Here is a 26043-nt window from a genome sequence, read left to right on the forward strand (position 1 = left end):
ACAAGCTTAAAAGAAAGTATCACATACACGCCTACTTAAAAACCACTTCCCAAGCAGCTGAGAATGCACCTCCAACAGAGACAGCCCATACATACACAGATCCAAGATACTACAGTACAGACCATTTAAACTGCCAATATGTTCCCACAGAACATGCTCTCTGCTCATTGGAAAGGGTATTTAGTTATCCTAAAAGTTCAAACAAGCATAGCCACCACAACCTGACAGCAGAGAAACAGGCTCTGGGTACTTTTTACTTGCACAAGATACATAACCAAGCCCTAATTTAAGAGCCAGAACTGGTCCTCTGCAGCAGGTCCCTCAGGTAGAAGCAAAACACTGCTGTGGAATGTGCTGTGGCAGTTTAAGGGATTTACATTACGAAGTTCTGCCTGACAGCTGAGCCTCACCACCACAGGACACTCAGTTTTCTCCGTGCCAGAAAACCAACCACCAAAACAAAAATTGCTTTCTACTGTATGTTCCAGTGGTAACTCTTTGTCAGAACAGCTCAGACACAATGTCAAGCCTCTCTATGCTGTCAACTACTCCACCTGAAAGAGTAGCAAGAATCTCTTGCAGCCCAGGTTTCAGAGAAGGTCTCAGAAAACACAAACCATAAAAGGTTAAACTTGACAGTGTTATGCTCAAAACTACACAAACACAATCAGCTGCCTGAGGCAGATACCTTTACCCCCCAAAATAAGTATTTTGTCTATAAATGCTGAATATTGGAAACCACAGGCAGCCAAAAACTAAGCCCCAGAGATACTGATTACACAGCAGCTCTGAGAAAATACCACAAATGCAGACCATTAGCTAGAAATCCCCTACAACCCTTTGCATTAGTTAAAGGGTCAGAAGAAAATTCACACAGTGGTAACTAGAACAGAGCCACCATAGAAAATCACAGTAGGCATCTGTAACAACAAAGTGCAAAAATAGATGCTAGACAGCACTAAAGTCTTTTTTCTTTAAGAACTGCAATATTTTACTTATATTAAATAATTCAGAACAGCCAGTACTCAAAGATACTTATGGCTAGGAAAGACTTTAAATATATACAAGACAATAAGCCATAAATGAAAAAAGCAAGGAATTTAAAATAGATAAATAAAGTTTAACTAATTATTCTAGACCCAAAACATTATCTTTGTAAATAAAAGCTACTTCTCTTCCAGCAACACTACATACTGACTTCACTGCAACATAGCTACACCACCAGCCACCTAAAGCTATATAAACCCCACAACTCCACCACATTGCTGACCACTCCCTAGCCAGGGCCCTTTATATAAACCCACCCTTAGCACAGTTCTGGAGGCTGCTCCTATAAATTTGGCAATGGCAAACAGCTGTTGCTTCTATACACTAGAGAGTGTGAAACGAGGAGGTGCTTCTGCCTGGTAAGTGGGGCTGGTTTGGGTCTTTTCTTCATCTGGGGGGGGCTTCTTTTTTTGTGCTTGTTGTTGGGTTGGTTTTTTTTTTTTTTTTTCAGTCTTAGTGTTTAATTTAGTAGTTTACAGTTACTATAAAGCACTGAATGTAGTTACAGGCATGGGAAAGTGGCTTTCATAGAAGTGTCTAATATAATTAATTGTTTTTCTAAAGGCTACATGACGGGCTCTAATAGTTCTGCAAAGCTGTCTCATAACAACAGCTTGTAGGTATTAAGAGAAAAAACACATAGCACTGCAAGTACAGTGGGAGTATTAATGACTGCAGCACACTGTGACTCACAGAAGTGTTACTTATCCTCAAATGAGCTCGCTGAGAACAAGAAAGTGATAGTAAAATAGGTGTGCAAGAGGACTTTGTTCTCTCTGCCTGGATTTACAGAGAGGATGGAATCCCAGGAGTGGTAAGACTCATAGGGCATCAGAAGGGATGCTCCTTGAGCAAGGACTGACCTCAACCAGGGGCTTTATCAGTACTTTAATACAAAGCAAGTGAGTAAGGTGCTCTGCAGCTTGGGTTGTATCCTAACAGGTCCTCGTTGTAGTTTGAGAGTTGAGCTTCTCCTTGTTAAGCACTTAAGCTTACTTTTGACATGAATGCTGATGCAGGGTCGTATTCTACCTAGACAGCTGCCAGCTCCCCACTAATGCTGTAACGAAGTTTGTGGCTTCACAGTAATATCAGTGAGGGGTAATGACTTCAGGGGAGGCTTCTGAAACCATGAGGAGAGAAAGGCAGCTCAAGCACCAAATCAATTTTGTGTTCTGCAGCATGACCTAACACAGTGATCTTGCAGCTGCTTTCACATGCTGAAAGGGGGGAAAATGCTGTTCTATAGTAGCTATAACTCTGAGCAGAAATTAGATGTGTGGCAGGAGCAAACACTCCACAGTAAAGGCTTGTCCCAGTGCAAAAATAATGTCTTAAAATTAGTAAATAAGCATTAAAAACCTTAAATACCAATGTTTTTGTTTTAGAGCGATGGCAGTAAGTGGCACATAAGCTGTTTTATTGACAAGGTAAATCTCATCTTTTTTCCTGGAAAAAAAACCCACAAATATTGATCAGAAAATAACATAGACGACTGGTCAAGTGCTTTTCAATGCAGAGCAAGTGAAACCAGATCTACAGAATATCAGTGTTGCCACATTCAGTAATTTATGCCTACAGTTTAACTTCCAGTAGAGTTAAATATCCTTATAAAAGAAATGGACTTACTACAAAAAACAGTTGTGCTATAATTAAATTAGTTGACTTCCTTTGTATAGGTGACACTAAACACAAAGATATGCTGTTAAGAGCAGAATTGCATGTGAGTATACCCTGTGAACATATCTTCTGCTGCATCCTAAATTGAATACTTGAGATTTGCCTTCAGTTTGTTATTGTGTGACTTCAGTTAAGTATGCAATAAGGCAATTAGGAAATGACAAATGATAAACATCTTCAAATTCTAAACTAGTTCAAGTTCCAAAAAGAAAGAGCTACATGTGAACAAAACCAAATATTTTTGTCCTTGAAATAATGAATGAAGCCTAGCATGTATGCCTTACAAGACAGGTCTCAGATGGAAATATCAGCATCTGATAATTAACTTTTTTAATGAAAGAAGGACTTGCCTGTTTGAATTTTTTTTGTTTGTTTTTAGCTTTAGATATGACATGACTAAAAAGTTATTTCCTAACTGTATTTTGTAGTATAAAACTTACTGAACATATTAACTGTTGCTTATCCTGGCAAGAAGGATTTGGGGGTGCTGGTGGAGGAGAGGCTGGACATGAGCCAGCCATGTGCACTCACAGCCCAGAAAGCCAAGTGTGTCCTGGGCTGCAGCAAAAGCCCTGTGGGCAGCAGGGGAGGGAGCGGATTCTGCCCCTCTGCTCCACCCTGGTGAGACCCCACCTGCAGTGCTGCCTCCAGCTCTGGGGTCCCCAGCACAGGAAGGACATGGACCTGTTGGAGTGAGTCCAGAGGAGGCCATGAAGATGATCAGAGGGATGGAGCAGCTCTGCTATGGGGAAAGGCTGAGAGAACTGGGGTTGTTCAGCCTAGAGAAAAGGCAGCTCTAGGGTGACCTAACTGTGGCTTTCCAGTACCTGAAGGGAGCCCACAAGAAAGATGGAGAGGGACTTTTCAGGAGATCGTGAAGTGACAAGGCAAGGGTGAATGGCTTCAGACTGAAAGACAGCAGGTTTAGATTAGATGTCAGGAAGAGTTTCTTCACTGTGAGGATGGTGAGGCTCCAGCAGATGGCCCAGAGAACCTGTGGCTGCCCCATCCCTGGAAGAATCTGTCAGGCTGGATGGGGCTCTGAGCAACCTGGTCTGGTGGAAGGTGTCTGTGGCAGGAGGGTTGGAACTGGATGGTCTTTAAGGTCCCTTCCAACTCAGGCCATTCTATGATTCTATAATCTATGATGGCCTTGTAAAGTCTGTGTTCTCTGTACCTTAATAAATGTATCTCCAGAAACCCTTGAGGGGTGTTGGATTCCTATGAAAACAGGGAGCTAAACACTGCACTGGTACAGTGCCCAACCTGAGATCTGCTGTTACTGTGCAGCTTGAACTCTTAACACTCCTTAGCATTTGATCCTCAGGGCTCCTATCACTGCTCTCAATTACAACAGTTAATGATTAGCACTCCTGAAAATCTGCCCCATGCTGTTTTCAAGTATTCAGGAAATTGAACCTTTAAGGACCACCCGTGAAAAGTTTGGGTCAAGTGATTTGCCTTGTATCATACAAACTCCATGATAAGAGCTGAAATAAGTACAGTCATCCACAGAGGTTTTTTTCAAGATGAATAATACTCTCACAATCTGCATTCCTGATCTCCTTAACTAGTCCACTTCTGGAGGGGGAAAAAAAATCTGATTGAAAGCTTGTTCATCTTTAATTCAATGCTTGTTCATACTTTAATTCCTTACAAGCTTCTGGCCTTTAGGAAAAAAAATTACTGAGACTAGTGCCATGATCATACACTGTCCCCTTAAGCAGGCTGTTTGTTGTCTGATTAGTTCTTTCAAACAACTTAATTATTAATGTGACAAGGCAGAACATCTTCAAACTGTAGCAAAAACTATATTACTGCAGATTAACAGCAAGCAGTGATTTTTAGATTCATGATGGAGATCTTTGCCTTGGTCTATCTGCTTATGTAGGTCTGCTACTAGCTGAGGTGGAAGCCTAAGTCTGTGCCACTGGCTTTTAAAGTGTTGACAGCAGAGAAATGGTGATACTCTGAATTTTTGTTGTCTATTACAAGCTGAAAGAGTGTGAAATAATGTTATAGAAACCTGTATTGCCTTCTCCTTTTATTCCTGGTCTTGGGTCCTATGGGAGATCACATGAAGGGAAAGCATTCCCTAAAACAGTCAAACTTAAAAGCAGTATTTCTTGTAGATTGTGTGCAGTATGGTGAAAAACAGAAGTAACTGAAACAATGGCTTGCTTTTTTTTCCTGAAAAGACTAGTTTATGACCAGTTCAGTGGACAAACAGGAACCTAACATGAAGCCATTAAGTCACTTAAATATGTTGAAAATACCTTCTCTACGCCCAAGTTCAGAGTCTAGGGAGATAACTTCAGCTGCGCTGTAATACACTGACGTAACTTTCCTTTCTTAGAGCATTCCTCTCCATGTTTGTTTTTATCACTTTGCCATAATCTAAAAGAACACCCACAGATGCACCTTCACAAGTGAAGGCAGGACACAAACTCAATTTACATGAGTGCAACACTTGATGTTGTGTGTGAGCTCACGCAACTGTGTTGAGAGGAACGTTATTTTCTGTCTTTTTCCCAACTAATTCTGGTGCCTCTGACTTCGTGGTGAGATGGGTAGAGCTAAGCCAGCTTGATTATACACTCTGCTCGTTAGCTTTAGCTGTTCACCTGTGACTTGGTTCCTGGAGCTCAGTCTGAGCTGGCAGGGCAGTGGATGTTGAGGAGGCCCGTGTTTATGTCGGTCTGATGGGCTCGGTGCTGCACCGCCGAGCTCAGCCCTGTCCTCTGCATGTCAAATCTGAGCTCGGCTCTGTCCTTTGGGTCGCGCCCCTGGGCTCAGCCCTGTCCTTTGGGTAGGACCCGTAAACTCAGCCCTGTCCTTTGGGTAGGACCCATAAACTCAGCCCTGTCCTTAGGGTCACATCCCCGGCCTTTAGGGCGTCCTTAGGGTCACATCCCCGGCCTTTAGGGCGTCCTTAGGGTCACATCCCCGGCCTTTAGGGCGTCCTTAGGGTCACATCCCCGGCCTTTTGGGCAGACCCGAACCTCGGGCGCTCCCGGGGCGGCAGCGCGGGCCGAGGTCGCCGCCTGGTGGCCACGCACCGGCAGTGCCCGCGCGGCCCTCGCCCCGCCGCGCCAGTAGCCAGCATGGCTCCCGCCCCTCACAGCCACGGCTACGAGCCGCTGCCCTGCCTCAACAGGGCTGCCTCACGTGGCGGGGATTAGACAATGGCCCAGCGGCCCCACCGCCGCTGCCCGTCCCCACAGCACCCCGTGCCGGGCGGGAGCGGCTGCGGGAGCGCAGCGGAGCGGCCGCGCTGCCGCCCTCGCGTGGGCAGAGGAGCCGCTGCAGGCGCGGGGCGGTCCCCGGGGATGGGGCTCCCTCCGTAGCGCCGGGCGGGAACAGCTTGCCCACCCCCAAAAAATAGGCTCCCTCCCGGCGCGGTCAGACGGTGGCCAGTCCCCTGGGGAGCTGCCTGTCCCGTTGCTCTATCTGCTCGGGACGCCTCTTCCATCAGCTTTGCCTCGCACCACTAAAATCCACAGCTTTTGGATCTCCCGCAGCTCTGTTGCAATTTCCCCTGCTCCAGTCTCACCTTAGTCTCTACTCATGCTCGGTTTTGCCCTACACACTAAGATGTTTCTTGGCTTAAGTGATCCTTCACCTCACTTCAGTGTTCACTTCATCTCCTTAAAACCTGCAACCCAATCCCTGACAGTGAATCTGCTACCCCATAAAATGGGCTCTCTGCATCCCAGGGGTTTTCCTGGGGCGCAGGTCTACCGGGAAGGCTCGTGCCCACGGCTTTGCTCTTCCGTGTGCAGCTGGTCTGTGTCAGAGTCGGCAGAACACACGGATGCAGGAGGTGAAACTCACTGCCAAACTGCTCACAGCTGACAAAATCTGGGGTGCAGGGCTGCTTGCTTGTCCGAGGGGTACTCCTGGCCATTGCAATGCTTTCAGCTTACTCCTTTGGGAGTAAGAGCAATGGGTGTTCCTGCACAAACTCTCCTGCAGCGCTCCAGACCCTCCACTGATAAGACCTTAATCAGCACATTTCATGGAGTTGTTCAATGAGTTGTGCCGAAGCTGTCAACAGTAGTGTGGAACAGGACGCGCTGAGGCTTCTGCCTAAATTGGCAGTTGCTATGTCACTGCAGAATGCCATCACCTCCCTGTAAATCAGCTTTCTCAGGTCCTTTGCAAGTGGCAGAAGATCAGAGGGGTCCCTTGAGATCCCGGGCAGTGACAGATCAATTCAGTGACGCAGAAAGTTCAGAGTGCCCATCGTGCATCCTGGCTCAACAGGAGCTGAGACTTGGAGCAGAGGGTGGGGGGGGGACATAGCTGTGCTGTGCCACCGGGAGGGAGGGGGAAGATGGAAGGCATCAGCCCATCCATCTTCAGGTGCCATCAGGCCTGTCTGGAGCCTCCTTTCATCTGCTGCTTTAGCAAAGTTCAGATGTACTGCTTCGGAAGCATTTCTCTTGGCTCAAGGCAAGAAAGCACTTTTACTTCTGTGCCTCCGCCTTCAAAGCATGCCCCGGTGTGTCAGCCGAGCTAGCCGTGGTGACCGGGATGTGTCTGTTCGGGCTTCCTCTGCCGGGAAGGGAAAAGTCCCTTTTGTCCCAGGGGCTCCCACAGCCCCTCGCTCAAAGGCGCGGCGATGCACGAAGCTCTGCCTCCATCTCCCGGGAGCTCTCCCTGGAGTCTCCGTCTGCCTGGACGTGGGCTGCCTGCAAACTCCTTTGCGCTGCGACGCGTGACGGCCCCGGGGCCCCTTCCCCCTCTCCCCGCGGCGGCATCGGAGCCGGCGGGGCCCGCCCTGACCCCAGCCCGGCCCCCCGCCCCGCTCCGCTCCGCTCGCAGTCTGCCCGCCTCTTGCCGGCCTGTGCGGACCTGCCGGGCCGGGGGCACACCCAGGAGGGTGTGAGCGCAGCGGGAGCCGAGTGCTGGCACGCATGGGCCCGGGGAGAGCCCAGCCCCGCGCTCACCTGGCCCAGCTGCGGGAGCCCGACGTCCGTGGGGAGCAGGTATTTTGTCCCGGCGTGGCTGCCCCGGCCGTGGGGATGCTGTCCTGCGCTGGTAGGGCGGCACGGGGAGGGGGTGATCATCCCGGCTCTGCGGGAAGCTGAGAGGGGGAAAGAAGGGGGTTGCCCGCGCTATTCCCACGCTCTGGAGAGCAGGAACGGGGAGCCCAGGGCTGGCTGCCCGGGCATGAGACTGAGAGTGGGGGATCTGGGCCAGGCTGTGCTGCTCTTACTGGTTTGGGTCACTCTGTGCCCCATGCTGAGCCCGTGTTCTGTCCTACGAGGAAAGGGAACAGCGTGGTTAGGCACCAGCTCCTGCTGACCTGCCCGTGGCACACAGCCTGGGCTGGCTGGGCTACACCAGGGCAAGGGGATCTTGACCTGTTCATGGCCACCAGGTTGTCCTGTGCGAGCACTCCTGGGGCATGGAGGTCCTTGTGAGGCTACCAGCATATGCTGCCGTGTGACTGTGGCAATGGGTTTGTCACCCCTTCAGATTCCCTCTGCCTCCCACACTAGGGCTGTGGCGTGCTGCGGGGGTTGTTTGGTGGGAGCTAAAGGAGGGGTCCTTCAGCCGTGATGGACCCCCAGCTCCCACTCTGCTGCTCTCCCACTGGAACCGGAGCAGAAGCTGAGCTGGGTCTGATGTGTACCCAGCCCTGCTCTGTCTGGGACCTGTGCCCTGCGCCAGGGGTGTTGCGCCATAACTACTGATGCTACTGCTGCAGTCGCACTCTGAGCCGGAGAACGGGGTGGCATTTCCCCTCCAAACTCTCCGGACAGTACTGTTGGGGTAGATTCGTGACCAGTCCTGTGCCATTCTCTGCCAAGCTCCAGTCCTGGCAGCAGCAGTCCCTTGGAGCAGTTGAGTGCTGAATTACAGCTGGTGCCCACGGCCGCCACTCCTGTACTGTGTACCCTGCGTGGGAGCCTGCCAGCAGCTGCTGACACCAGTGTTCTGCCCATGTGAGCTGTGGCAGGGGACAGGGTGACTCCAAGTGGAGGCTGGTTGAACCCACTGATCCCTGGTGGAAGTGGTGGCTCTGCTTCTGGTGATAGCAGGGGTAGGGGCCTGCAGCCAGAGCCCCTGGGCATCAGAAAGGAAATATCTGGTTCCACACCCTCCTGTACTTGTGTTAAGGCTGACTCCCTCAGTGCCATCACTGAGGAGGTCACAGCTGCTGGTCTGGTCCCTAGAAGGTAGAGGGGATGGCAGATGTTGGGCTCTGCTTTGCTGCTCATCATCCTCTGTGCCTTGGCTGGCTGGACCTGCTGATGGCAGCCCCCAGATGTCCCCCAGCCTGCAGAAGCTGCCTGGCCAGGGATGGGGTCCTGCTCTTGGGGTGGTACCTGCCTGTGCGTGACCCTGTGCTCTGTGTGGGTGCTGGGGAGGGCTCTGCATCCCAGCCCTGGAGACCCCCATAGTGCTGGTATTTAGGATTAAGGTGACAGGCTGGGGTGCTGCCCTGTTACAGGGGGAGACCACGCTGACCTTGGCCACAGCTAGGGCATGCCAGAGCCACTCTGGTCTGGCTGGCTGGGCCTGGGAGGAACTGGGCTAGCTCTGCTCCCCCTCTCCACAGCCCAGATTGAAGTGGGACACAGCTCCACGAGGCATGCCATTGCCTCCAGCATTGGAGAGGATGTGGCTGGGAGGATGTGGTCAGCTGGCTTTCATGCCTGGCTCTGTGGTCACAGTGAAATGAGAGCCAGGCTTAATCTGCAGGGTGATAGTGTTGCATAATGTGCCTGGCCTGTTGGGGAGGTTGCAGTGAGGAGGAGGAGCATCTCCACAACAGGACAAGAAATAGTAAACATGGGATTTCTCTGGGTGGATCAAGGGATACCTCGTTCTGGGGTCCCTGCATCTCCCAGCCAAACACCAGGAATCTGGGGATCATAGCAAAGCATCCAGGCCCTCTCCCCTTGCCAGTGCTTGGGGAACTCAGAGGTGGTCCTGCACCCAGCCTGGATCTCCGTGACTGTAGAAATGGGCTCCCCCCATAACTGCCTCTCACCCACATCCCCCCCATAAGCACTGGGACCAAAGCCATCCAGTGCCTGCTCAGCTGCAGCTCGTGCAGCCACACTTGGGATTCCTTGGAGTGCAGGTTGAGATAAGGAACTACCAGGATGGTGCTGCATCAGCAAGGACCTGGACTTAGAACGGGAACTTTGTTGCATGTACCCCCAGCTGCAAACAGGAGCCCCAGGCCGTGGCATGGGGCTGGACAGTCCTTGCAGGTGGGAAGCCTGGGTGCGAGGTTGCTGTCAAGCTGACTGGCAAGGCTGCCTGCCCATGGAGCCTGCACAGTGGTCCTGGCTCCCAGGCAGAGTGCTGAACCCTGGGCTGGGGAGCAGGCCCTGCTCCCTGCCAGCTCCAGGCATGCCCCAGTTTGTTGGGTGAAGGGTCCCAGCACAGCCTGCTGAACAGGTTGGGCTGCACCCTGGGCTGCTTCTTTCCCTGGCACCATGCCTTGCCTGGGGACACAACCAGCAGCCCCACGATGTCCCAGCACTCTGGGCCACCTGCCAGGGTACCTGGATACAAAATGCTTCAGTGGGGTGGGGGCAGTGTGTAGGGAGGTCTGTGCCAACACACTGTGTTGTATCCCCCACAGGACACCTGACCTTTGCTCTGGGACAGTCTGCTGCTATGGCAGACCCCCCTGGCTGCTGCTCTACCTGTGCCACCTGCCTGCTCTGCCCCTACAGCTGCCAGTGGATCACTGCCAAGAAGGAGAAGAGGAAGGGCCTGAGAACCACCAAGGTGATACCTGAGTGATGCTGACCTAGGGCTTGCCAGCCCCTGTGTGGGAGTCTCAGAGTGGTGGCTGGGCTGGGGAAGGGCTCTGGCTGGGATGGTCAGCCCAGACACTGAGCTGCTGACCTCTTGCTGGTGCTCGTGCTTCCCAGGGCCGAGCCCCAGGAGAGCTGGGATGCTACCTGGCACCCTCGCTGTCCAGGGTCTGCCCTAGCCTGGAGCAGTGAGAAGGTGAGAGCTGTGTTCCTGCTGGGTGACAAGAAGGGTAGAGCAGCGTTAGTGTGCATCTGCAGCTCTTGCACGTTCCTGGAGCAGAGCAGAGCCCTCGGGCTGAGTGTGGCAGCAGGTCCGGGCACCTGGCCAGGCACGTGGGAGACACAGTTCCTGGGCTGGGTGTGGCCCCACCAGGAGGGTGTCCCCCGCAATTTGTAACCTGGGAGTGGTGGGGCCCTGGGATTCTCTGAGGTCTCCGACTCCCATGGGAGTGGCTCTGCTGCTGCTTGTCCTGTCTTGCCTGGAATGTACAAATAAGTCTGGGTTGCTAGGTGTCCCTCTGGCACCTGTGGCACCCCTCACCTCCCCTACACACTTGGGACTAGTGGCTGGGGACAATGTTGCTGGACGCAGTCTGCAGATTCACCAGGGCAAGGGGAGTTCTGAGGCACTGCACCCCTCTCTGCCCAGCCCACAGATCATCCAGCTAGAAGGGAATGGGACCTTGCTCCCTGTCCCTTCTTATGTCCAAAGTCCCAGCCTGTTCCTAGGGAGTGCTGCATGGGAAAGGAGGCAGTGATTTCACAGGGGCCATCTTCCCCATCCTAGCATAGGCAGACTTTTAGTCTGTTGTAGGACATGCTCATCCATCTTTCTGTAGCGTGGGTCCAGCTAAAAGAGCCAGCCAGGGTAGCTCTGGTCCCTCTCCATGGGGCAGCTCAGTGCCTGCACCCCTGGGCCAGTGCCTGCTGTGACCCCCTGTGCTCCCCGCTGCTGGCTGGCTCATACCAGGGGTCTCAGAAACCTGGCCAGGGGCTAGGTGCCCTGAAGGTGTGTGTATAACTCTCATCTCTGGCTTCCAGTGTGACTGCAGTTGGTTCCTTTTCCTCTTCTGCGTCTTCCTCTTCACACTGGTGTGGCTCTACTTCGCTATCATCATCCTCAATGATTTCCACAATTTCAACGAGTGAGTAGGATCCCACATCCAGCCTTGTTCCTCACGTCACCCCTGCCTCTCTGACGCTCCCCTTTGCTGGCAGATTCATCTTCAGGGAGAGGAAGCTGTGGCTAGACTGGTCCCAGGTCCTGCTCATAGCTACGGCTGTGCTGATCAGCTACTCGTCTGTGCTGCTGGTGAGCCCTCCTGATCCCGCTGGGCTGGGGGGATGGATCTGTGCTGAGCACAGGCTGCCGTGCCCTGGGCAGAGCTGGGAGGAGCCTGCAGCATCTGCAGCTGGGTCAGCCTGAGCACGGCCAGAGATCCTGCCTGTGCCAGGGGGCCCGAGCTTCTGTGGCTGAGTCCAGTGGCCTGTGAGGGCTGAGGTGTGGGGTACAGCCCAGCTCTGACAGCTCCTTGCTCTTGCAGGTCCTTGCTTTGTGCCTGCAGCTCTGCGGCCAGCCCTTGAAGCTACACTGGGTGCACAAGGTGAGAGACTGGGAGTGCAGGGAGGTGGTGCCTGTCCTGGCTGCCCTTGCACCTTCAGAAGCTGGGACCAGCCTACTGAGGCTGTGTATGGCTGCTGTGACCCCACTAAGTGGCTGTGTGTCTCCGCTGAGCTGGGCTGCAGCTGTCAGTTCCTCAGCCACATGTCTCTGGGATGGGAATATTCCCAGTGCTCAAAGCATCGAGCACAGAGCTCAGCTGGAAACCCAGATGGGAAAAGTGGGGTATCAAGGCTTGCAGGGGCCCATGAGGAAGGGATGAAGAGGACTCTGCCTAGCCTGCAAGATGCTGTGTGCTCCCCTAACTGCCCTGTGCCCTGCCCCACAGGTCCTGCTGATCCTAACTGCCCTGGTGGTGGCTGCAGCCTTCACAGGGCTGGGAATAAAGTGGGCGGAGGAGTGGAAAAGCGCTCGTGTCTCCCTGCAGGTGAGTCACCTTGATACCAGGGACTCCCCTGCTGCACCCAGTGCCTGGCCTGTGGGGTTGAGCTGCAGGGTGCTGACTGAAGCCCCGAGCATGGTTGTGTACACTGGGGGTTAATTCCCAGCCCTTGACTTCTGCTGCCTGGCTAGGCAAGGTGCTCCTTCTGCTCTTGCAGTCCTGCCTGGAGCAGCTGCCACCAGACTGATGAATGGTGGCTGGAGCAGAGCAGGGAGTCTCTTCTGTCCCCCAGGAGCCTGTCCCTCCCTCCCTGGCACTGTGGATCTTCCAGCAGTACTGGCTGCAGTGGCAGGTCCTTGGCATTGGAGCCATGTGTATTTTGGGGACGGGGACTGGTGCTGGCTGACACCCCGTTTGTTTTTGCCTCCCCAGGCAACAGGTCCCTTCCTGCACATTGGAACTGTGGGGGGAATGACGCTCCTTGCCTGGCCCCTGGCCAGCTTCATCTACCGCACCCGCAAGACAGGTAATCCCCTCCAAGATCTCCTCTTGTCACCTTGGCTGGTGCCCTGCTTCCTGCCACCCAACCAAGCAGCACCGTTGGCAGAGTGGTGCTCAGGGAGCACCAGTGCAGTGGGAACAGGTCCCCAGTGTGGTAGGAATGCCTGCTCTTGGTTGCTTCTCATGACCGGCCCTTGTTGCAACTTCAACCCTCCCTGCCTTGCAGCTGAGGGAGGGCTACAGGTGGCAGAGTGCTGCAGAAGTGCTGAGTTAGGATGCAAGGACACGTAGTGGGCCAAGAATAAATCTGCAGTGTTCCTGAGGCTGGGGATGCAATGTTTGACCTAGGGCAATGACAGGTTAATGCCAGCTGAAGCGGCCTTGGCTTGTTCCTAGTGACCTGAAAAATTCTTCCTCTGTACCTCATCCCCTCTAACTTCTGTCTGCCTGCAGGTCTCAGGGTGTTTCTGCTGCTTGTGTACTGTGCAGCGATGATTGCACTATACCTGGCTCCCTTGGGAATCACCTCCCCTTGCATCATGGAGGAGAACCAGCTTCCCCCCAAGCCAGCCCTAGTTGGCCATCGAGGAGCACCCATGGTGAGTGACCAGCACCCTGGCAGTGGTCTGGGTGGGTGGGGCAGGCTGCTCCCCCAGGAAAAGCCAGGCTGTGCCTGGCTGCAGGGCACAGATCCTTGTGGCCACAGGCCTGGACAAGCTCTGGCCAGCCCAGAACAGTGGGGTCCCCACAGCAGCCAGGGCAGCTTAGGCTTGGAGGATGGGTGAGCACAGGGTGAGGAGGGAGGTGCAGCAGCTGCAGGACAGAGCTGCTTCCTGAGCGCTACTGGACCAGGAGCACGTGACTCCCAGCAGAAAGCCTGGCTGTGTAGTGTAGGCTGGGAAGCAGGGATGAGGCAGGCTCTGGCTCTATCCCCTGTCCTTTTCCATCCCCCACCATGCCCAGGTCACCCCAGTCTCACTGTGGTTGCCCTAGAGCTCAGCCAAGCTGCTGGGCGCATCCAGGCGGGTTGAGTGCCTGCCTGCTGCCCCATCCTGCCCATGCTCTCTGCACTAACACCATTCCTTTTTCCAGCTGGCCCCCGAGAACACCCTCATGTCACTGCACAAGGCGGTGGAGTGTGATGTGCAAGTCTTCGAGACAGACGTCATGGTGAGGTAAAGGTGCTCAGAGGGAGGAAGGGGTCTGTGTATCCTGGGATGTCACCTCCCGCAGGGGGCATTCTGGAAGACGCCTGGAGGACTGATACAGCCTGCATTTGGATGCAGCCCTGTTCAAAGGGCTCTGCCACTCCCACCTTCCCAGTATGGGACTGGCTCCAGCTTGGTGTCCCAATGATTTGGGAGAGGTACTGGGTTTCTGTCCTCCCCATGCAGATTGCCTTCCAGGGAGGGAGGCTCCATCGGGGGAGGGGTACTGCTTGGAAAACAGACCCTGGCTCCAGTTCATCTCATGTAATCCTGTTATTGGGACAGCTCTTTTAGAGAGCAGGAAGCTACTCGGTTCCTGGCTTGGTCTCTAGGTACACACTTTTGTGTAAAGGGCCACAAGTAGAATAAGGGTGGGCGGTTACTCTAGCAGGTGGCTGGGAGGGGGTAGAAATGCCAGGGCAGGGATAAGAAACGAACAGCTTGCAACATATGGCTTTCCTCTGTGCTCCTTTGCCAGTGCTGACGGGGTCCCATTCCTCATGCATGACGAGGAACTCACCAGGACCACCAACGTGCAGGCTGTGTTCCCTGACAGGGCTGCCCAGAGCATTGCCTTCAACTGGACAGATCTCCAGCAGCTGGATGCTGGCAGCTGGTTTCTGGAGGTCAGGAATGCCCTTAGGGTGGTTGGTCAGGAATGGGGTGAAGCATTAGCTCTGCCCTGGGGCTCCAGAACCTTCCCTCTGGAGCACTGGTCCTGGCAGACACCTGGACAGGGTGCAGAAGTCTGCACAAATCCCTTGGGTGCGGTTATGCCCCAAGCTGGGCTTTGTTCTGACTCCTCAGCTGAGTCATGGAGGAGGCTGCTTTGAGAGGGGATGTCTCGTGTTTGCTCTGAGCTGCACAGCCTGCCTGGGCTTGAAGGCAGCCGTGGCCAGGCTCTTCCCCAAAGGTGACTAACTACTGCTGAGCAGCTTTGAATGCCCACAGGTGTTGGGACTGCTTGAATTCTGCTGTTAGTGGGGAGAAGGGTAGAGGTGCCCGATGGATGTGCACAGGGAGGATTCCTGTGCCTGTCTGCACTGGAGAGCACATGGAGAGGCCAGTGTAGGAAGCTGAGAGTCAGAGACAGTTCGAGATGTGGAAGCTTACAGGTGGTCTGCCTGTGGTGACTGCCCCTCTCTTCCCCTTGCAGCGGAGGCCATTTCCCACTGTGCAGAGTCTTTCCCCTGCTGATCGCAATGAGACAACCAAACAGAGGGTCCCATCCCTGGAACAGGCTCTAGAGGCAGCCAAGCAGAGCAACATCTCCATCATGTTCGACCTCCGGCCTGAGAACCACAGTGACTACCAGAACTTTGTCAATGTCACCCTGGGAGTGATTTTACAGTCAGGCATCCCACTGCAGCAGGTGAGTTGGTCACCACCCCACCCCTGCCAGGCCCTGCTGTCACACCCTTGCCTGGTGGGAGGTGCCCTGCCAGCCACACAGAGCATCCCTGACACCCCATACACCACATCCCCGTGTGTGATCCCTGTTGGGCAGCCCTGCCCAACTGTGGGGTTCTCTAGCTGGGAGAAGTTGCCAATAATTAGGGTTTAATGCCTACAGCTTCAGACCCCTCTAAATACTTTGGTTTCCCAGCACTGTGCACCCTGGTGTGTAAACAATGACTCAGTCTAGGGAGGGGACCAACACTGCCAAGCACGAGCAGGAATACAATGCCACCTCCCCACACTCTACCACAACTCTCCCTGCAGCTCTTGGACTCCTGCTGCACCCTCCTGTGTTCCCTTTATGCTTCCTCCAACCTCTGCAGCACAGGATATGTGCTGCCCGTAGGGGATGAATCAGCACTCAAATCACCTTTCTTGGCCTTTTGGGAATGCAGAGCAGGAAGGGATGTAGAAAAGACTTCTACTATAGTGCTGATCCAAGGTGCATTCTTGCTGCAGAGTTGGGTCTAAATAGATTCACTTCTTGACTCTTTAAATGACCCAGAAAGGACTTAACTGTTGCAGATTTCCTAGGCTGGAACTGCTTTCTCCCTTCAGTGGAACCTGTTGTGCTTACTTCTTGGCTAGGGCAAGCTCTTAGGAGACTGTCCTGGCTGAGATCCTCGTGGAGGAGCTGAGTGTGGAGATGGAGGGGCAGGAAGCAGCTGTCTAAGCAGGCCATGTGTGCCTGGACCTGCGAGGGAATATTGGAAGAGAGCAAACTCTCTGGAGCACCTCTCCTCTGCATGTGCTCTCTGGCTCTTCCCTAGGTCCTCTGGCTTCCAGATGGGTTCAGGGAAGATGTCAAACAGCAGGCCCCAGGTGTCCAGCAAGTCTACGGCCGGAAGAGACTCAAGGATGAGAAGGAGCCAGTACTGCATGTCAATTTGCCCTACCAGGACATGAGCTCTGAGGAGATCAGGTGAGAACCCTTTCCCAAGTGCCTGGGAGTTACGGAGGTCTGGGCACTGTCCCAAGGACCAAGAGAGGTGAGGGCCAGCTGAGGCTGAGTGCTGGTGTGCTGCTGGGAAGGGCTGGGTGCGTGGCTTGTGCACAAATGGCAGAGCTGGTACAGAGAGGATGGAGTTGGCTGCAGTCCTCTGTCCTCTGCCTTGCCAGCAAATCTGCCCTGGGTCTGGATCTCCAGACAGTCGCTCCGTGTGGCTGCAAGTGCTGGATCATATCCCAATTGTACAGCCCTCTCTGGCTGTGCAGAGTGTGGTGGCACCCTCCTGTCTCCTACTCTGACCTCAGCTGTCCCATGCAGGCAGTACCGCCAGGACAACATCTCTGTCAACTTGTATGTGGTGAACCAGCCTTGGCTCTTCTCTGTGCTGTGGTGCTCAGGGGTGAGCTCTGTCACCACCAACGCCTGCCAGGTGCTGAAGGAGATGAAACACCCTGTCTGGCTGCTTGTAAGTGACCCCTCCATCCTTCACCCTGCCCCACAGCCCTGTGTGGCAGGCATTTGTGGGTGCCTTTCTGCAGCAGCCCTGTGCAGCTGCCTGGAGGGTGACTTCTGCTCACCGCTGTACTGGCATGGGAACATGTGACCCTGTAAAAAGGACTGGTGGCACAGCAGGCAGGGCTGTGCCACAGCACACCATCCCTAGCTGGTGTTCAATGGCTTGTCTCATTGCCTTGCAGCCCAGCAGCACATACCTCATGATCTGGATCGTTGTAGACTGCGTTTCCTTCCTTATCATCATCTGGGCCTTCGTCTTGCTGAAGTAGGTTTGATCCCCTTCCCCCTCCCCAGGCAGGTCTGTCTGGGGAGATTGTAGTGTGCCCTGGGTGGCTGGTGCAGATCTAAACCTGCTGCCACCCTCTGTGGACTCAGATCCTGGGCAGGTCCTCTCCTGTCTGGCTAAGTAAGACAGAAGTGTGTGGAGGCAGCTTTTATCACCAGGCAGCAGCTAAAACTCTGCCCCGACCCTGCCTCGAGCTGCTGTATGCCTTAGTTCACGCTTCCTAGCCCACTCTGCACCCCAGGGCTTGGTGGGCTGAGGTTGGGGGATCCTGATCCTGCTCCTTTTTACCAGTGCTGCACGCACTGAGAGCAGTTCCCTCTGGGACTGCGGGGCCCCACAGCCTCCAGCTGGCAGCTCAGGGGAGGGAACGGTGAGACCAGACTTGCATGCTAACATCGATCCTATTCCATCTCCTAGGAAATGTTCCCACAGAAGACAGCCAGCGGGTGAGTGCACACGGAATGAGAGCTTCCCTCCCTTGGAGCCAGGCTCTGCCTGTGGGACTCTTTTCTAACAGGCAGGCAGCTTTCTTCAGCCAAACGTGACGGAGTGGTTTGGGATGGCTGGGGGAGGGAAGGGAATCCCAGCCCAGGGAGTTCCTCCTGTCTTGCCCTTAACAAACAGCCCTGTGGGACACCACTAGGGAATCCCACATCCCCCAAGTATCCTCAAACCTGCTTTTCAGGCTACTCTGCCTGTCACTGCTGCGGGATGGTGGCTGCCCACAATGACTGGTTTTTTCTCTGTCTCCTCAGAGTCTGAGACGGATGTGCTGCTCACAAAGATCAACAGCTTGATGCAAGAGTGACCCCTCTTGCCTGCGTCAGCCGTGGGGAAGGGCGGCCAGAGCCCTGCACAGCTCAAGCAGGGAGCACTCCTCAGGCCAGCTTCGAGGCTCCTTTCCTTTTCAGACTCCTTCATGAGCCTCCCTTCTACCTTGGCCTTCCTTGCTCCTTTTCATGGTGCACAGCTGCCCTCAGCTGAAAAGACTTGGAACTGGGTTCTCATTGCCCACTGGCAGCAAGGAACTAAAGCTTTGCAGGAGTTGCCTAGGGGCAGAATATTTACCCAGCAGTGCTGGAGCTGAGGCCTCTCCCTTGGGGTTTGGACAGGAGCAGGGATTTGGGTCGCTGTTTGGTGCAGGGGGTGTCCTGTCTCTGCCTGTTGTCAGCAGCTCTGCAGCCAGTGATGGGGCACCTGGTTTAAGGGCTGCTCCCCTGGGAGCTGCCCTGTCCCATGGCTTGAGGAATAGGAAGGGGGGTGCAGAGTGGCTTGTCACAAGACAAAGGAGAAGCCGAGCTCTTCACCCTCCCATCCTGAACAGAAATCCTGTCCCGGCTGCTGCTGGCTTCATGTTCACGGGACAGGGTCCTGGCACTCCATGCAGCAGTTAATGCCTGTTGCTCGGGAGAGAAAAGGAGTAGGGCTGGGGGTGGTGGGTGGCAGGGGCTGGCAGGACCGCGCTCACGCTCCTGCTGCTGCTCCAAGGCAGCAGAGGGAGCGGTGGGACTCGGCATCGGTCACATTGCAGCACGGCCTTGAACAGGGAGAGGGGTATCGTGTCAGTTTGACTTGTTGCTGTCTATTTATGTCAATAAAGCAGAGGAGCGGCAGACAGAGCCCGCAGGGGTGCGGCGGGCACGCCTGCGTCCTCCGTTCCGCACTTTTCCCTGCCGGCGGCGCTGCCGGCCCGGAGAAGGAGCCGGCGCAGCCCGGACGGTACCGGCCCGGGGCGGGCTCGTTCCGCGTCGCCTCCGTGCCACCCACTGACGGCACGGGGAACCGGGGCGGGCGGCCGGGCCCTGCGCAGCGGGCAGGGAGGGGAGGCCGAGCCGGGCGGGGCTCCCGGGGCGCAGGCCGGGCCTCGGAGCCCGCGGGGCAGAGCGGCGGTGGCGCGGGGCGCTCCCGGAGGCGGTGCCGGCGGGCGGGGGGCGGCTCCCGGCCGGCTCGGGCGGGGCGGGGCGGGGCGGGCGGCGGCTCGGCCGCTCGCGGGCTGGCACGGACCGGAGCGGCCGTCGGCCACGGCGGAGCGATGATCCGCCGGGAAGGTAAGGAGCGCACTGCCCGGCCCTGCCCGCCGCGCCGGGCACCGCGGTGCCGCGCTCAACAAGTGTCTGCTCTGCCGGGATCGCTGCTGGGACCGCGCCCGGTGCTCCGCGCTCCGCGCTCCTGCCGGGCAGCTCCCGCCCTCGCTCCCCACCGCGGGCGGCCGTGCGACCCAGGGGTTAAGACCCGAGGACTGGGCGCCCTCGCTTCACGCCCTCCTCGGGCTGTGGACACGTCGTGCCGCCGTGGCTCAGAGTGGTGGCCGTGGGATGCTCTGTTTGGAGCTCCCTTGCGTGCTGCGGGGAGGAGAGCGGGCATGGGGGTTTGGGCTCTGCGAGGAGGGGTTTCCTCGAAGTGGGACTTGCCTGCACGTTGAGGCACGTGGAGATGGGCCCTGGACACCATGTGCTGTTCCTTGGGTGCTGTAGGAAGGGTCCCCTGGTCTCCCAGCCACGCTGGGTGCACAGTACTTCCCCTGATCCGCAGCCAGCACTCCTCTGTTCCAGCTGCCTGTCACCCGGTACCAGTGGCCAGCAACACAGTTGTCAGCACAGGGTGCATGCCGCTCTTGCTGCGCAGCCTGGGCTGCGGTGGGAAGTTTACACCAGGTTCACAGTCTTTGTGGCCTGGCGTGGTGGCCCCAGCTCTCTGTCTGCTTCTTTAGCTTCTTCTGATGAGGGCAGGAATGACCAGGCAAAGACATCTCAGCCCTGCTCATGGTATGCTGGGCAGTGTCTGAAGCCACTGTTTTATCTTGCAGAAAAGGAAGCTCTTAGTAATAGCATAGGGCTAGGATTGCTATAAAGCTCGGGGAAGTCCCTTCTTTTACTGGAGCAAGTGTGGAGCCCAGCTCCAAGTCGGAGCTGTTCATGCTTCCCTTTCCCTGTTCTGCTCCCACGATGAGTCAGTGTGGGCTGGTGACACAGGCAGGAGGGACCCCCTTTCGCTTTTGGCCAAGGAGAAGCTGGGCAAGCTGGGACACCAGGTGGCACGTACCCAAGCAGACACAGGCCCCCTTGTTTGATGACCTGAATTCTCGAGGGCCCTGTGATGAGCAGGGTCATCCTTTCTGCATGAGTTCCTGGCTTAAAAGATGAGTCTCCAGCAGTGGCGGGACAGCTTCCCTGCCTTCTCACACAGATGCTCTTTGTCTGCAGTCTGCCTGGGTGACAAAGGGAAATATCCACTGATAGGGCAGGGATGGTCTCAAGGTCCACAGGAGCTCACTGCCTGCCTGAGATATGGGTCACATCTGAGGTCTGGGCTGCACTGGCAGCTCTGGCTGTCTGCCCAGAGAAGTATGGAGGTGTCCAGGGAAACAGATGACAGCCCCACTATTTTAGGTCTAGGGTTTTCTCACAGCTATGGTGAGCCCAGTCATTAACCAAAACGTTGCTTCATGGCAGCCTCCAGCTCCCCTCCTTACCAGCATCTCCTCTGACCCCAAGGCATCGTGTTCCTTTCCCAGTTGTCTCCTGCTGACCCACGGCTGCTTGGTGGTTTGAGCAATTCTTATGCTTCACCCTGTAGAAACCCAAGTTTTGCCACTCCTGTAGCTGAGCTGTTTGCACTACGTGAATGGGCCTACGCTCAGCTTTGCTGCAGCCATCTGGCCCTGTGTGGGAGACTGCAGTTCCTGCAGTAGTATTCATAGCCCTGTGCAACCAGAATGTGTCCAGCTCCTGAACAGCTTCTGTGCCTGGGAGGTGGCAGAGGTGTTCAGGCTACCCAGTGACACAGGGTTCAGAGGTGAGTCAATCTGATTTTAGCCCCTGATTTTCAGGGTTGGTGGCAGAACCACCTTTCCTCCAGTCCCTGCCCAGGTCTCTGCCATGGGCCCTCAGTGCCTCTCAGCAGGGTTAGCTTTTCCAGGTGTGTGTAAGGAGACTGCTTTTGTGGCTGGCTGACTTTTAAAAATGCAAACTAGAAGGCAGCTTGAGGCATCCAAGGCTGCACTCGAGCCTTCCCTTAACATCCTTCAATGTTAATGCCTTGTTACTCCTGTGTCATCTCTGCAGACACTGAACGGGCAGTGGAAATTCTGACCAGATACCAAAGCACCCTGCGGTCCCCAGAGGAGCAGGAGTTAAAAGCTTCCATTGGAAAAGTCTCGCACATCTTCCAAAGTGAACTCTTCCAGGCTCTGCTGGGTAAGCCCCTGTCTTGCAGTCCCTTGCAGTCCCTGCAGCCTTGTGTTTAGTGGGGTCTCCCGGGAGCCTGATCCCACCCCGGTGCCTGGCACTGACCGGTGTATTCTGTGGAAACACTTGGCATGTGATGCCAGGGAGCTGGGCTGTCTTTTGCCTCCAGGGCCTGGGCAGGAGATACCAGGGCTGCAATCACTGGGTGTTTGTAATGTGAACAGGATTCCTCAGTTTGATTGAGGACAAGGGGTAAGGCCTTCTTGATCACACCATGCCTGGTAAGGGATCCTGCCCTGCTGTGAGCACTCTCTGTGCTGTGCAGGCCTGGTTTGTCCAGGAAGGACCACTAAATTTTTCTGTCTTTAAGAGAGAATCCACATGTACCGAAGGTCCTTTGGGGTATTCTGGCCTTCCTAGTGCTTAGACCCACCAGCACTTGTGAGTAACACACTGTTCCAGCAGCTCCATTTGACACAAGGAACAGACTTAACAGTAAGGCTCATCTTGGGGCTGGACACCAGAAAATGACATTTTGAGCACTGTATAAAGTTTTCCATGTGGACTGAGACAAATGCAGCTGGAGTCTTGCTGGACTATGCAGCTTCTCTGTGCAAGACACACAGCTATCTTACTATTCTCCTTAAGGTCTATTCACTGTGGGCCTTGGGAAACGCTTGCAGCCCTCGTGGTTTCTGTTCCTGGATCTCCTGGGAGAGAAGCTGAGTTTCCCTGGTGGGAAGAAACGGAAAGCATCCCAGAGGCTCTGCACTCTTAGAGGAAGACCCAGGCCCCAGGGTGCAGAGCTCCACGTGTGGTCTGTGGCTCACTCGCAGTGCTGTCTCAGCCCTGGTGCTCCCCACCACTGTCGCTATTCTCTTGGCAGCTCTCACCTTTTCTTCACACCTCTGCAGCCAGAGTTCCACTTCTGTGCCCGCAGAGATGAGTTGCCCACAGCTCCTCTGTGCTTCAGGTTTTCCATTGAAAATGAAGTTGTGTGCTGTGTCCTGAGCAATTTAATTCTTCCCTTTTTTCTTTCTTGCTGTTGGAGCATCACCTGGAGGCTTTCAGTCCCAGCATGTCCTTTTAAAGGTCTTGTGCTGAAATGTCTATGCTAGCAGCAGCAGAGACATGTGACAAGAGTGGACTCCCCAGGGCAAGTGAGCCCCCACGCTGAAGGAGCCAGTGTACATCTCCTTTCTTACCTTTAATTTATACAACCTGCTCTCTAAATGATCTCCTTTCTTATCTCTTAGTTTATACAACCCGCTCTCTAAAAGATCCCCAGCCTGGAGGCAGTGATCCCGAGCAGGGCTGTGACCTTGACCAACCTCACATGAGCCCAGCACCCCTGGCTGCTTTTGTGTGCTGGCCAGTTCTCCCTGGGGCTGTGTGAAGGCATCGAAGCAGCTTTCCCAAGGCCCGGGGCTGTTGCTATTAGTGCAGAAGTGCTGTGGAGAGAGTGTGGCTGCGGAGAACAGGAGAACACGTCTGCACGAGCACCGAGCCAGCTGCAGCTGCACGGATGCTGCTGAGTCCCCAGCTCCTGCTCTCAGCTGTTTGTCTTGGTGTCCTATCAGCCCTGGCACGAGGGAGTGTTGGGAGTGTCCCTTGTTTACTGGTGACCTTTTCAACTGGTTTAACAGGATATTAATTCCCCGTGCCAGAGCGAGCCTTTCTCTAGATGTGTTTACCTAAACTAGGAATTTGCATTAATTACTTCCGAGCCCTCCTCCCCCCCCACTTCCCCTTGGAGTGTAGATTTGTGAATTCCTCTGTCCCAGCATGGACATTGCGTGCTCACTGTGGCCACACAAGGTTGGTACACACTGGGTTGCCTCGTGTCCATGGTCCAGACCCACTGGAGCACAGTAACAACTCTGCAAGGGTGATAGAACATTTCTGTTTTATTTATTTTCACCCCTCCTTTTCCCAGGGGGCCGCTGTATCTCTGAAGTGTGCTCCAAGTCACAGCACTGGCTCAGTGTGGGAGGAGGATTTGCAGGAGAGCACAGACATACTGCTCAGTGCAGAGCTCCCGTCTCACTGCCCCACACCATGCCAGATGCTTCTGGCTCTGGAGAAGCCTTAGCCTGCAGAGGTCCATCCTCTTGCAGCCTTTCAGCAACACAGCCCTGCTTTTTTCAGCCCCTGGGGAAGATGAATGTGTGAGCATGGTCCATCCCTGTCCTCAAGCTGCCTGCTCCTGCAGGTAATGCTCTCCTGGAGCATGCGTTGGCTGATTGGAGTTTGAACATCAAAATGCATCAGGCCATAGCAGAGCTACCAGCAGTGACAAACATCATGGAGTTTGCCAAGTTGGTCCACATGAAAAATGCCAGGGATATGACTTTGCATACACTTTTTTTTTTTTTTACAAGTAAGCTGTTGGGGGTCTCCAGAAGCCCCAACCTGTGTTGTGTCCCAGGATGCGTCAGTGTTGTGCTGGGTGTATCATCAGTCACTGCGATCGTTGCCTGGTGTTGCTCTGCACATGCACCATATTCTGCCAGACTCCCCTGAGCACAGCACAGCCCTTTAAATCCTTGTGACCACCTCCCTGTCCCCGGAGCTGCCTGTGTCGGGGGCACACTGCCTGTGCCAGGACGGCTCCTGTCCCGGCGGGTGCCGCGGCTGGCTCGGCGCGGCACAGCGGTGCGGGAGCTGCTCTGCACTGGAATGTGCCAAACCCTGCTCCGCACAAAAGAAATTCCTTGGCTGTGCAGAGAGAAAACAGGCTGTGCTGGCTCCCTTCTCCTGGCCCCTCTCTCCCTGTGTCTGAGGCTGTGGAGCCAAGTGCGTGACTTGCAAGGAAACAGCCCAGCAAAGGGGTGCTCCAGGAGCCTGGGTTGGGGCAATGGTGGCCCCACTTTCCCTTTGCACCGTGGAGCCCCTCAGGGAGATGCTTGGTCTCTTGTGCTGCTGGGGAGGATGGGGCTTGCACACAAAAGCAGCTCCCTGACCTTTCCTTCCCAGAGCCGGGGCTGAAAGGGACTGTTGTGCCCTTTGCAGCGGGAGAAGCTGGTGGACAGGCAGGATTTGTGTCTGTCCAGCTATCCCAGCTGCCAGCAGCCCAAGGGGCCGAGCTCCTCCCGAAAATCCTCTGGATCTCAGCTCCTCTCCTGTGCCTGAGCAGTGGCCAATGCAGACCTCTGTAAGTCCTGTCAGCTGCTTGAGGCCCCAGTCCTCCCCTGCAGCTCCTTTTACCCTACAAAAAATTCTTCCCAGAGCACCCTGATGTGGTGAAGGCAGAAGGAGAGGCAGGAAGTGCTTCCCTGGGTGCAAAAGCCCAGCAAGACGAGCTTGCCAGCAGCCCTGCCTCACCGGGTAATGGCTTCACCGGGTGGCTGCAGGAGCCAGGGTGGAAAACTGGAGGAATGTGGAGGATTCCCAGCCCTGAGGACTCCTCCTCTTGCAGATTTGCCCATAGCAAGGATGGAAACTTGCAGCTTGCTTGAAAAAGATCTGCTGTGGCAGCCGTGGGTGTGAATGGCAGTGGGGCATGGCTGGGGGTCTGGTGTGAGGCTGGGGTTTCTGCTTGGGGTAAATCCGTGGTGCTGCAGCTGGTGACAGTGCATGCATTGGGGGAGAAATGTCATTTTCTGGAAGTGCATGTGCTGGCTGGCACAGGGGCACTGCATTAAGAGTGCAGATGCTGGTGCTATAGAAATATTTAATGACATTTATTTGACATGTTAACCCTGGGAAAAAATTGTTGGAAAAATTCTAATCTCTGTAAATCTCGAGTTACTTTTCCTTATTAGACCCAGAATGGATTTACATGTCATCACACAGAAATTGGGTGGTAAGACAGAACATGCAGCTTCATCTTTTGCTACCACAACATCCTCTTATGGAGGCTTTTCAGGTACTGCTGCTCTTAAAGTGCACAGGTGAGGCAGACTTGTGTGCAATTTGCGATGCTCCTAAGAAATGAGGGAAACCAGCATATATTTAAATTATCTTTAATGCCACGTGCACGTGTCCTAAAATGTACTTCTGTCCTTTGCTGCCTGAACCCTGTCCACCAATCCTGAAACTCGTCTAATCCCTGGTGCCAGCAACAATTCTCTCTTCTGGCAAGCACCTAAACTGGGCTGAGGGTTTTGGAGGTGGAGAGTGGCTGCTTCAGGGGACAAGTTTCCTGCCCTTCAGGTGCCTTGCCAGCTTGGCTGCCCAAGGCTCTGTTCCTGCAGCAGATGGGTGACAAAACGGGGTTGCCAGCAGCAGCACACCCCCACAATGGGGCTGTTCAAATCCTGTTTTCATTCTTGCAAAGTTTTGTGTGTTCCCAACGTAATCCATGCAGCCAGAAGCCGTTGCTATCCTGTTACGCAATTATTATTTTTATAACCAGACGGAGAGATGTTTTAGCACGAAAACAACGTCCAGTTTCTCTGGCTGTGAAGTGAGTGCTTGCT

The 26043-nt window shown here is 54.7% G+C and overlaps 2 protein-coding genes across 8 annotated transcripts in view; both read left to right on the plus strand.

The window, feature by feature from the left end:
* The first annotated feature begins 1352 nt into the window (after positions 1–1352).
* GDPD2 (glycerophosphodiester phosphodiesterase domain containing 2) lies at positions 1353–19048 on the plus strand. Of its 3 annotated transcripts, none has more exons than XM_048319296.1 (16): positions 1353–1406; positions 10337–10485; positions 11556–11659; positions 11733–11826; positions 12059–12118; positions 12464–12562; positions 12950–13043; positions 13472–13617; positions 14111–14193; positions 14705–14852; positions 15383–15598; positions 16455–16606; positions 16952–17099; positions 17332–17414; positions 17853–17952; positions 18191–19048. In XM_048319296.1, exons 2-15 carry the CDS (start codon positions 10372–10374, stop codon positions 17947–17949), a joined length of 1638 nt encoding a protein of 545 aa, XP_048175253.1. In that variant the 5' UTR covers positions 1353–1406; positions 10337–10371; the 3' UTR covers positions 17950–17952; positions 18191–19048. The 3 variants fall into 3 exon arrangements, with proteins under 3 accessions (XP_048175253.1, XP_048175252.1, XP_048175254.1); XM_048319295.1 differs by lacking the exon at positions 1353–1406 and adding an exon at positions 7549–7718; XM_048319297.1 differs by lacking the exon at positions 1353–1406 and adding an exon at positions 7550–7718 and having other exon boundaries at positions 17853–17881.
* Positions 19049–19404: 356 nt separating this feature from the next.
* The window catches only part of DLG3 (discs large MAGUK scaffold protein 3), a 77913-nt gene continuing 71274 nt past the window's right edge, over positions 19405–26043 (plus strand). For all 5 annotated transcript variants that reach the window (XM_048318378.1, XM_048318380.1, XM_048318382.1 and 2 more), the window contains exons 1-2: positions 19405–19483; positions 21500–21631. In XM_048318378.1, the coding sequence (XP_048174335.1) occupies positions 19468–19483; positions 21500–21631 (148 nt within the window). In that variant the 5' untranslated portion in view covers positions 19405–19467. The remainder of the gene's footprint in view (positions 19484–21499; positions 21632–26043) is intronic.

Source organism: Corvus hawaiiensis, chromosome 14 (assembly GCF_020740725.1).
Source record: "Corvus hawaiiensis isolate bCorHaw1 chromosome 14, bCorHaw1.pri.cur, whole genome shotgun sequence".
Lineage (NCBI taxonomy): Eukaryota > Metazoa > Chordata > Aves > Passeriformes > Corvidae > Corvus > Corvus hawaiiensis.